The 11,013-nt window shown below is 43.5% G+C and overlaps 1 protein-coding gene across 1 annotated transcript; it reads left to right on the forward strand.

Moving 5' to 3' along the window:
* The first annotated feature begins 4,332 nt into the window (after positions 1-4,332).
* Positions 4,333-8,626, forward strand: LOC111081960. The gene is made up of 2 exons (XM_022378132.2): positions 4,333-4,816; positions 6,767-8,626. The coding sequence occupies exons 1-2, from the start codon at positions 4,785-4,787 to the stop codon at positions 8,412-8,414; spliced, it is 1,680 nt and encodes a 559-aa protein (XP_022233824.2). The 5' UTR covers positions 4,333-4,784; the 3' UTR covers positions 8,415-8,626.
* The last annotated feature ends 2,387 nt before the right edge of the window (positions 8,627-11,013 follow it).

Below are 11,013 nucleotides of genomic sequence, written 5' to 3' on the forward strand. Positions count from 1 at the left end.
GGAGATCTGTGTCTGAATACGTTGGAATGGCAATTGAATCGTGTTGAAAAGGCGTTCCGTAATGAACGTTACTTTGGAGCCCGAGACGATCAGAGCGCGGACGCGGAAATTTTTCCCCAGGTGGCAAATATTAATAATTGCCGTGCCTAGAAGGACAGAGCTTGTGCCGGAGGCGAAATACGTCTGAACTTTAGGATGAGGTTCAGAAGAACTTGAATTTTCTGAGGAAGGTACTGGTCGATTGACGTCTGGCCAAGCTGTGGAATCGGGTACGGATGTGGAATTGGGTACGGATGTGGAATTGGGTACGGATGTGGAATGTGACTCGATGGAAGCTGGATTGCATTGATGCAGAAGCAGAAGCAATTTAAGCAGAGCTGCTTTTGCTTTATGCAGCTGGAGCGAGCATCAACGGTCAGTTAGTTTTAGAATGGCATCGTAGAAACTTTCAAAAGTTTCCTTTTCCTTCTGCTTCCTATCCCTAATCATTTGGCGAATATCCACATCCGTTCTGGAGTCTCGGAATTGCTTCTATAGCGCTGCACACAGCTCTTGCCACCGTACTACTCCTGCTGACTTGTGATAGCGCCAAAAGAAATCAGAAGCCTTGCCTTCAAATAGCGTATTAGCGTTTCCACATAGAAGTGAAAAATTCCCATCTAAGGTTTGGTGGTGAGGGTTACATAAGCTGCATTCAACGACACGAGGAGGAACATCTTTTTGTGGAGATCTATCCAAACCCATAGAATTATCTAATTTTTCTCAAACTTGATCCCAATCTCTAAACCTATTCCAAAAAAAAATTTGCTTAATTTAGCAAAACAATAAAAATAAATACTGAAATTCTTTGAAATAACTCAAAACAAAAAGATTACACTAGTCAACACGATTTTTCCTCAAGGAACAAAACGAACTTTTTCTTAAAGATTTGGGGCTTAGAAATGGTTTGATGATATTTTTTTTTTTCTATTGCAGAACTTTTTGTTGAAGAATTTTTGAAAACTGGTATTTTTTTTTTAAGCTTTTTTCAGAGGTAGCGCTTGTTTTTTTCAGATAGCTCTAGTATCTTACGTCTGGTTGTAAAGAACTTTGCTATTTTGAAAAGGTAATTAAAACAGCTTGAAGTTAAGCCCAAATACTTTGTGAGTTCAGCTTACCGTCTGGGAAATATAAAGCATTGAAATGCAAAAATGATGATTTTTGTGCGGTATTTTTTACGAAATTTTGACTTTAAAAACTCAGGAAAAGTCGAAAAAAAAATTATATCTTGTGTCCTCTATTTTTTTGTGTATAGGTGCGTTAATTTGGCGTCGTTTAAGGTATCGCTCATTAAAATCTATGGAGAGACTTTGGAGCTAAAATTCGTTAACCAAACCTAAAATATGGAAAAAATGAACAAAAAATACCTTTTGGAAGGTAGCGGGCCCACGAACAAGGGTTGTACATTTGGTACCTGATCGCGTTCCTTTGTTCCCAATGGGCAGTTGGGCTCGCAACCTTCCAAAAGGTATTTTTTGTTCAAGTCGGTTTGGATCCTTGAGGAAAAAAAAAGTTCGATTATGTCGAGTAGTGTTATTGATCTCCCTGTTAGACTAGCTCCCTGCAAAGCCTCTCATCATTTTCCGAATTACTTCACCAAAGACAAAGAGGAAAGCTAATCTTGGCAAGTTCGAACATATAAGCCGTGGGCAGTGGCAGAATAAAATTCTGCACATCTGCATCCAATTTCGGCTAATATTTTGCTTCTAATAGAAGCATTACTCCAAGTTGCCAAGAAAAGAAAGAAGAGAAAATACAAGCTTGAGTATAGAACGACATCAGCCGTGGCCAGAAGTGCTCTTATTCAAATTGCATCACCTGTAAATCCCAAACGCTTGATGTACATTCTCATGCAGCCTGCATTCAGTTAAGTAGTACCAACATCTCAAACTGACCTGACTTGGACAACTGACAGCTACTTAAAGCTATTCTTGTAGTATTCCAAAAAAAATCAGGACAGCTTGGCTATCTGTACCGAAACAAAGAGAACTCACTCAGAACCCACAGAATCCTGGCCCGGAACATACCCTAAGGTTAAGTTATTTTCCGGTATTCCAAGACCTGGATGAGAACTGTATGACAGCGGAAATGTTTTATTGATTTCTTCTTTTTCATCTACCATAACGACCGCGGAAGACTTGTTAAATTTTCCTACTTCCTACCCCGCAGATAAGCGAAAAGACAATAAAAAAAAGAAAATTCATTTAGAGATAGTTTTTTTTAGGCCATTGTTCGTGAACCACACCAATAAGTAACAATTTTTTTGAATTCCCATCCAAAATTGTGGACCCACGTTGGGCGCCAATAATAAAAATAAATGTAATGGTTAACCCACTGTGTAGGCAAGATGACACTCTTAACTATTGGACGGCACGCTAATTCATTTTTTTCCGGCTGCTGGCTCGTCGGCTACGAGTGTGGTGTTCTTCTGTCCAAAGCTAAGGCCTACCCTATTATTAATTTAAAATTGTAAAGCGAGCACAATAACTAAGCCATTAATAACCGGACGGAAAGCACAACACCTAAAACGGAAGACAATAACTACACTTGGGAAAACGGACAACATTCCTCTGATGTATTTGAGGAACACTTCCCCCACGCTACCTTGGTCTTGTATGTGCCATTTCACCGAATCTTTACAAGACCCCTTTATGTTTGAGGGGCCTACAGGGGCATTCCGCTGGAGATCAATCTATATTGTATTACTCACACATTATAATAATTTATTTAATACTAAAACTCTAACATTTCATTCTGTACTCTTTCAAATAATCCCGTAATGTTTTCCCCCAGGTTACTAAATATAAATTAATTACCAATAAATACAAATATTCAGACTTAAATAACTAGAGAAAAATATATTAAAGGTAAAGAAAGTAAAGGTAGAAAATAAAACAGAAACCCAAATGGGCATGAGCCATTGGCATCAGAAAGAGAGGTAAAAGAAACAGAACTAAAATGCTTATCTGCATATGTATATTTGAATACCCTTTAATTTGTGGGTGTGTGCATGCGAAAGAGATGTCATGCCCTTTTGTGGCTCTCTCTTGAGCCTTGGCCAACAAATGCATAAATTGTGGACGCCAATAAAATTAAATATTACAAAAATTACTCACAATAGACCTCCATCGACGAAACGCTTCCGATTTAGTCACTGTAATTAAATCACTAAACAAACAAAAAAACAAAGAAACACACACACAGTTCGCATGACACCTACAAAAAAAATTTACCGGTGCTATCGGTTTGGGGTTGTTAAAGTTACTCCTATATTTCTTATTTACATCGTCATGATTTGCTCTTCTCTCTTTTGATCAGCGGTACTTTCGGATTACCGGTGCCTGAGGGCTCGGCCTCAGCAGCGGAGGCAGAGAGAAACAAAGAGTGATAGAGATAAAAAAAAAGAATAGATGGATAGAAAGGGGAATAGAATGAGACTGGCGAAATTCGGATTGTAATTAGGAGTGTTCAGAAAATTATCCCCGTTTTAGTTTATAATTTTCTATAGTTGACGTTCTCCCTCTTCCCGTCCCGCTCGGTTGCGACGCCGCGGTTCGCGTTGAAGAGGCTGCTGCCGGGTACTAGTTTGTCGCCTCTTCTGTCGATCGCAATTCAGCCTTATGCGAGCGCCAAAGCTCCGGCGAATTCGCTGCTCCAGCTGTGTCGATGTGGCTGACGAGCCTCCTCCAAGCGCTAGCCTACATACATACATATGCATATATATATATTTTTTTTTGTACTTGCCTAGCTGCTGCTAGCTCTCGTTCTGCTTATCCGAACGGCTGATCCGTAGAAAGTGGGCGAATTTGTTGACCAATGGTGCGTTATAGTGCCTCAAATTAATTTGTGGTTATTTATAGGAATGGTATTCAATGTTGGTATGGTCTTTTATAGTACACTGCACTTGAAAAAGATTTTACACTTGGTCTTCTTTTATCTTTTCTTTCCACTCAAACGCTATCTACACGATCGTGATGGGAAATGATATAATGGCGTCCTGATGCCCTCTATTTAATAACATTCTTTCTTCGAAAACTATCAAAGAGAAGTATTTAGCCGCGTGCGACAGGCAGTGCCTAATTTTCGGCGGAACAGCTACAAACCTCACCGTACAAGTTTATGTATTTGTTCAATGTAATGTATATGTATATTCGCGTGCAAAGAAGCCGGCCGTTTTGCTTATGGGTGTTAAGCGAAGTCATCTCCATATATCTAGTACTCCGATAATGTAAAAGTAAGCTGCCGGCAGCTGTCGGCAGCGAGAGCGGGAGCACGAGCGTGGCGAGTATGAGCGCGAGTTACCACCTCAGCACCTACTCTCACCCTCGCCCCGCCGAAACCACTTCGGCTAGCATAGCAGGCCCTAACGTCAACAACGTCGACTCCGCAACAAAGTTGCACCAGCTCAACTTACATAAACAATATCAGACCTCAGCAACCAAACATCCGTTCCGATTGAGGAATGGGGAGTAAGCAGATTCTCTGTCGCCCAAAAGAGCAAGGCCAGCAAATTGTAATTAAGTTGAAAACCTAAAGAAGAAATATAGAATCAGAATACTTTTGAAACTCAACCACTCCGGGTGTACTTTATTCCGCAACCAAGTCCAACTACAACTCCCCAAACAACTTAACCGATCCACTAGGATCATAACTGGCGCAGTCGGACACTCTCGTTAAAGGACGGGAATCTGGAGGAAGTAGGACCCTAGAGGACCGAGACAGCGAGAGAGAGAACCACGCAAGAGATGTATTGGAAAATAGCGACACTAACAATCCTGTAAGGAAAGATATCAGAAAATATGTACGTGTGAGTAGAGTGACGTGAAATGGAGAAAATAAAACAAGAAAATAAAATAAATAAAAAGTAATAAACCCTCAAATTGTGAGAACGAGAAGTACGGGAATACAATGGTGAGCAGTGAAATGGGCAATCAATAAAAAGAGATAGCATGGCACGTTGGCCGGGGCAGTGGAGATTCGAGTTATTCCGACCAAAACGAGCAGAATTAATGCAAATGCAAATAAATAAAATGCAAATAAATTGTCAGAGAGGAGTGAGGAGAAAAGAGTGCAAAAGTGTCGTGAAAAAGTGTCAGTGGACGGCGGCTCGAGAAGGGAGCGGTTCGATCATGGTGGTTCGATCGGCGGCGGTTCGACCGAGGCGGTTCGATCGTTGCGGTTCGACGGTGGCGGTTCGACCGGGAGCGGTTCGATCGTTGCGGTTCGAGCGGCGGCGGTCCGACCGGGAGCGGTTCGATCGTTGCGGTTCGACCGGCTGCGGTTCGACCGGCTGCGGTTCGACCGGCTGCGGTTCGACCGAGTGAGGTTCGAGCAGATGCGGTTCGAAGGTGAGTCGGGCAGTTGCTGACGGTTCGACGGCGAGCCGAGGGGCTGATACGATCATAGAGTCGAGAGTACGAGTAGTTGCACCAATGATCGGGTCGTCGGAGCGGACTGCAGCAGCGACGGCTTGGTTCGGCAGAGGCAGCGCTAGACACTCTGTCGGGTCGAGTCGAGCATCGAACGGTCGAAGACACACACACACACACAACATAGAGACAGGGCCGGCACAAGAAAAGAAAGGGCACAAAAGACAATGAATAAAGCAATGAGGGATAAGACTCCGCGAAGGAGGCGGTACAAATTAAAAGATACGCAATCCAAATCACTCACATGCGTAGGGCAAAGTACTGTAACGCACAGTGCGGACGCCTAGCATAGGAGCGATAATAGGAAAAAGTGAAGAGTCGACTACAAGTTCCAGCCACCCACATGCGTAGGGCAAAGTACTGTAACGCACAGTGCGGATGCCTAGCATAGGGGTGACAGGGAGATGGAAGAGGGAAACGCTACCAGGGAGACACGACTGTCCGCAATTGGTTACAGATACTGTAACGCACAGTATTGTGACTAGCTTCAGCGTGTAAGGTAAAGCCACTAAGTACACGCACATAAGGCGATTGAAAAAAAACTATAAATAAAGAGTAAACCATTTCACGGCACACCATATTATTAGAAAAGTACGATCGGAAAGATATTCATTTTAATCAATTGCAGACTCCATTTCACGAACACAAGGACACACAAGGACAAACTCGATCTAGTATAAACACTTAAGTAACACACACTATAGAATTACACAAACACACATTATAATTAAGATACACACCTTACACAAATCACTATACACACAAATACTATAAAATACGTAAAATAAGAAAAGAAAATAATCGAAATAGACTATATGTCAAAAGAAAGCAGTAGCCAAAGGGTTATTCCGGTAGACACGGAGGCTTCAGCAGTTAGCGACGAGAACCAGGGACAATTAGAAATGACCCAACCCAGCAACACAAAATTGCTCGAAGCGGTTCGAGTCATAGAGTTAGTGGAGATCATACCAAAGTATGAAGGAAGCGTGGAGAAGTTAGATGGGCTTATATCAGCGGTAGAGCAGATATTAGGCCTTATAAAAGGAAAGGAAAGGGTACAAGAACAAAAGGTTAAAAGAATAAACGCAGCGAACGAGGATAGGCAGGATCCAATACAAGTAAACACCAACGACACGATTTTTAGAAAAGAAAATAGGCGGGACAAGCTAACACCAAGGTTCACCACACATAAGGTAGCAACTGATAATAATTTAACAATAAACACAACAAAACCACAGAAAGTTCACAAGGAAAAGATTAGAAAGCTGACCAAGACTAATGATCAATAATAATTTCAGATGGGTTGCAGTGATGGAGACGAAAGGAACGTTTGAAATCAGAGAGTTTAAAGAGGATGAGCCTATCGCGCAAATCACATTAGGAACAGCCAGGGTAATACAAACATATAAAACCTTCATACACATAGTCCGACTAGATGAATATGTAAAGAGCGTTGGCCATTTGGAGCAAACGCTCAGGACTATACAAGAAGATAGCGAAACGAAGGATCTAGTTAGGGCACTCCAAAACAAATTGAATCTGGTAAAAGGAAAAATAGAAACGATATCGCCCAAGAAGAGAAGTAAGAGGGGATTGATTAACGGATTAGGTTCGGTAGTAAAGGCAATCACAGGAAATCTAGACGCAGAGGATGCGGAAAAATTGGAACAGGAGATCAGAAGAGTACAGGAAGAAGAAGGAAGGTTAAATGAAGAAATAAGTACACGTCAGAACATGGACAATAGGTTCATTATAATGTTTAAAAACTTAACACAACATATTAACGAAGAACAAATTAGGGTAAACTCTTTTATTAACAACTATAAAAACGGGATAAGTAAAACATTTGTGGAAGAAGACAAAAGAATTTATAGAATAGAATACATTGACAGAATTTCAATCACGATAGACATGATAGCATTGAACCTCAACGAAGTAACGGAAAGCCTATTATTAGCAAGGGTAGGAATAATCCCCAAGTTCATATTAAATAAAGAAGAATCACAGAAAATTACACAGAATTTAGAAGACCAAAAGGTGCAGATACTATCAGAGGAACACATGTACGAATTTTTAGAGTTAAAAGCCATAATGAATGGTACCGACATAATATTTTCAATAAGTCTACCAATTTTTAAGAAAGAAATGTATGTACTGAAAAGATTACTACCATTACCCATAAATAAGACAGAATTTGTAATAGCACCTAATTTTGTAGCTCATAACAACAACAAAATGTATTATTATAAGAACAAATGTCAACAAATAAGGGAACTTTATACATGTAAAAACGACAAGATCGTAAAGAGAATCAACGAAGGTTGTCTGAGAAGTCTGATGAATGGAGTGGCAACGGAATGTGAGACAAAAGATATAGGATTCCGCAGAGAAATCTTCCAACCGGAAAAAGGATATATTGCAATTTTCAATGGTGAGGAAGTGAAGATACAGACGGATTGTGGACTAGAAAAAGTATTCAGCGGATCAGCAATCATCATTTTCAACGATTGTGGAACAGTAGTTAACAACATCCAATACGAGGCAGTAGAGCAGCTAGAAGTGGGACACATGAAACTCGACATTCCACAGATAATGTCCTTGAAGAAAAACCGAACAACTCAAGAATTGGGGATCCACGAACTCAAGATGGAGGACATCAAAACTAATTTGGAAATTGGAAGAATGCGAACCGGAATGGTGATACAGACTACAACAACGTATGCAGCTCTTGGAGTACTACTGGTGGGTGCGATATGCACAGTTTATTTTTCAAGAAGGACGACCATTTACGCAACAACAACTACAAACCCCACTCCCACACCATCGCACACCTTCGCACCAACCATTCCTCCGTTATGGTCAGTAGCTCAGACTGAGGGGGGAGGAGTTACCACCTCAGCACCTACTCTCACCCTCGCCCCGCCGAAACCACTTCGGCTAGCATAGCAGGCCCTAACGTCAACAACGTCGACTCCGCAACAAAGTTGCACCAGCTCAACTTACATAAACAATATCAGACCTCAGCAACCAAACATCCGTTCCGATTGAGGAATGGGGAGTAAGCAGATTCTCTGTCGCCCAAAAGAGCAAGGCCAGCAAATTGTAATTAAGTTGAAAACCTAAAGAAGAAATATAGAATCAGAATACTTTTGAAACTCAACCACTCCGGGTGTACTTTATTCCGCAACCAAGTCCAACTACAACTCCCCAAACAACTTAACCGATCCACTAGGATCATAACTCGCGCGAGAGCGCGTCTATGGGGTGAAAATGCTCATAAGCGTGAGAGCGAGAGCGAGGGACACAGCTTGCGTAGCTGGAATGCTAACAGTGGTGTGGCTGGAATGCCCACAGAGCTATTGCCCCGCCAGCGCCGTCCCCACTCTGAACACTCGGGATTGAAAAGACCCTATATGCTCCGATTTTGGCGCAAGGAGGTTGGTGGGTACCGAGACCCGGGAAGGTGGAGTAACGTGTGGTCGTTCCGGCTACACACCTTACATCGATCACCGCTTCGGCAATCCTGGCCGGAGTGTCGGTGAGCCAGGCAATTGGTGCAGTAGCTGAAATGGAGGACAGATTGGAGCCTCCTTTCGGAATCCAGTCGGAGAAAGTGGAGGCACTTCCGTAGAGGATGGATTTCAGAGCAGACTCGGCATTGGTAGGACTTAGTACTTCGGGAACGTCTGCTCTCCACGGTGCGGTCGAAACGGGATCGAGAAGCCATGTCTGTATGTGGAAGGCTAGGCAAAATGAAAAAGTCGAAGAAGCATTAGAAGTGAGCTTAGAACGGATGACGGGCACATTTTTGACATTGGAAGCTACTCTGGAAATTCGACTGGAAAAGAGTGCAGCTTGATGGCTCGCCGCATTGCAAACGGGACCAGTGAGCACCTAACCAAAAATGGTTTCTTGGCCGAGAAGAGAGCCAAATATGTTGGGCTGTAAGTCGCTTGACATTGCCGATGGTAGTACATCGGCTCCAATCAGGACATCGATTGGTGTGAGCTCTCGAAGAATGTAGGATCCGCTAATGGAAGACTCGACAAGTCTTTCAATAAACTTGGCGAGAAAGGATGCAACGGAAGATTCTTTGCCAATTCCGGAAAAACATAGGCTGCGGCGTTTAATTGAAAACCCGGCCTCGTTGGGGAGCGAATGGAGAATGGCTGGAGATCTGTGTCTGAATACGTTGGAATGGCAATTGAATCGTGTTGAAAAGGCGTTCCGTAATGAACGTTACTTTGGAGCCCGAGACGATCAGAGCGCGGACGCGGAAATTTTTCCCCAGGTGGCAAATATTAATAATTGCCGTGCCTAGAAGGACAGAGCTTGTGCCGGAGGCGAAATACGTCTGAACTTTAGGATGAGGTTCAGAAGAACTTGAATTTTCTGAGGAAGGTACTGGTCGATTGACGTCTGGCCAAGCTGTGGAATCGGGTACGGATGTGGAATTGGGTACGGATGTGGAATGTGACTCGATGGAAGCTGGATTGCATTGATGCAGAAGCAGAAGCAATTTAAGCAGAGCTGCTTTTGCTTTATGCAGCTGGAGCGAGCATCAACGGTCATTTGTAGGAAATGAGGACATAATCCGACTATGTGATTCTCCTTGGAACAGAGATCACACGTGCTCTTGCTTGGATTCACGTTGTTTTGGAACGAGTGCGCTGTCCTTGGAACAGGACTGCCTTGGGAACGGAACGGATTGGACTGGCTTCGGGAGGATGGCGGATTCTGACTGCCTCTGGCGAGTTGCGGAATCGGAATCGCTCTCGATAGCCTCTAGCGTTAGGTATCGCTGACTGAGGAAAGAGTCGATTTCCTTCCAGGGCGGCACCTCCTTTTTGTCCGTTATGGACGCTTACCATAACGCCCGGCTCAACTTTGGCAATTTGAAAGCACAGATGGTCACTAGGAGACTATCCCCATTGTCGGTACAGACATTTGGGACAGCTAGTGCATTTAGGACCCACTGCATCGTACTTTGCAGATCCTTCAAAGCACGACTGCACTCGGAAGTTACGCGGGGCAAGAAGAGGAGGATGTTAATCTGGTTGGTAACCAAAAGCCGATTATTCTTATATCGGCTACGGAGAGCTAACCATGCGGACACGAAACCGTCATTGGTGAGGGGGGATTTCTCTACGATGGCCTTTGGATCGACCCGGGTCTTCTCGGTGAGGTAGTACAATTTCTCGACAGGGATAAGATGTGCAGGAAGATGAACTGTGGTTGTGGCCAGCTGAGCGTTGAGGTCACTGAGGCACTGCTCAAATGCCCCATAGCATTCTCTTCCCGGATGTCAGCCTGGATTGCTGGATACTTGTCAGCCATCACCGCGGAGTCAGGCCTGCTCGGCTTCGACGTCCGTCCACATATGGAGGATTTGTCCTCGGCGGACCTCGGCCGCTCTGCCAGGTGGGAAAGTCGGCCAATGGCGGGGACCAATTTAGTCCGAGCGACAGAGGTGGCGGGTTGAGCCATTGTGGTGCAGTGGCGGAAGCTGACGGGGCTACTGACGAACGAGCCTTTCGGATCTTTT

Source organism: Drosophila obscura, unplaced genomic scaffold (genome assembly GCF_018151105.1).
Source record: "Drosophila obscura isolate BZ-5 IFL unplaced genomic scaffold, ASM1815110v1 contig_139, whole genome shotgun sequence".
NCBI lineage: Eukaryota > Metazoa > Arthropoda > Insecta > Diptera > Drosophilidae > Drosophila > Drosophila obscura.

What these genes read in the sequence shown, in the direction of transcription:
- LOC111081960 (XM_022378132.2), top strand. Translation starts at nt 4,785, where the DNA reads ATGTATTGGAAAATAGCGACACTAACAATCCT. An exon ending in ATAGCGACACTAACAATCCT is followed by an intron (nt 4,817 to 6,766) that starts GTAAGGAAAGAT and finishes TAATAATTTCAG; the next exon opens with ATGGGTTGCAGTGATGGAGA.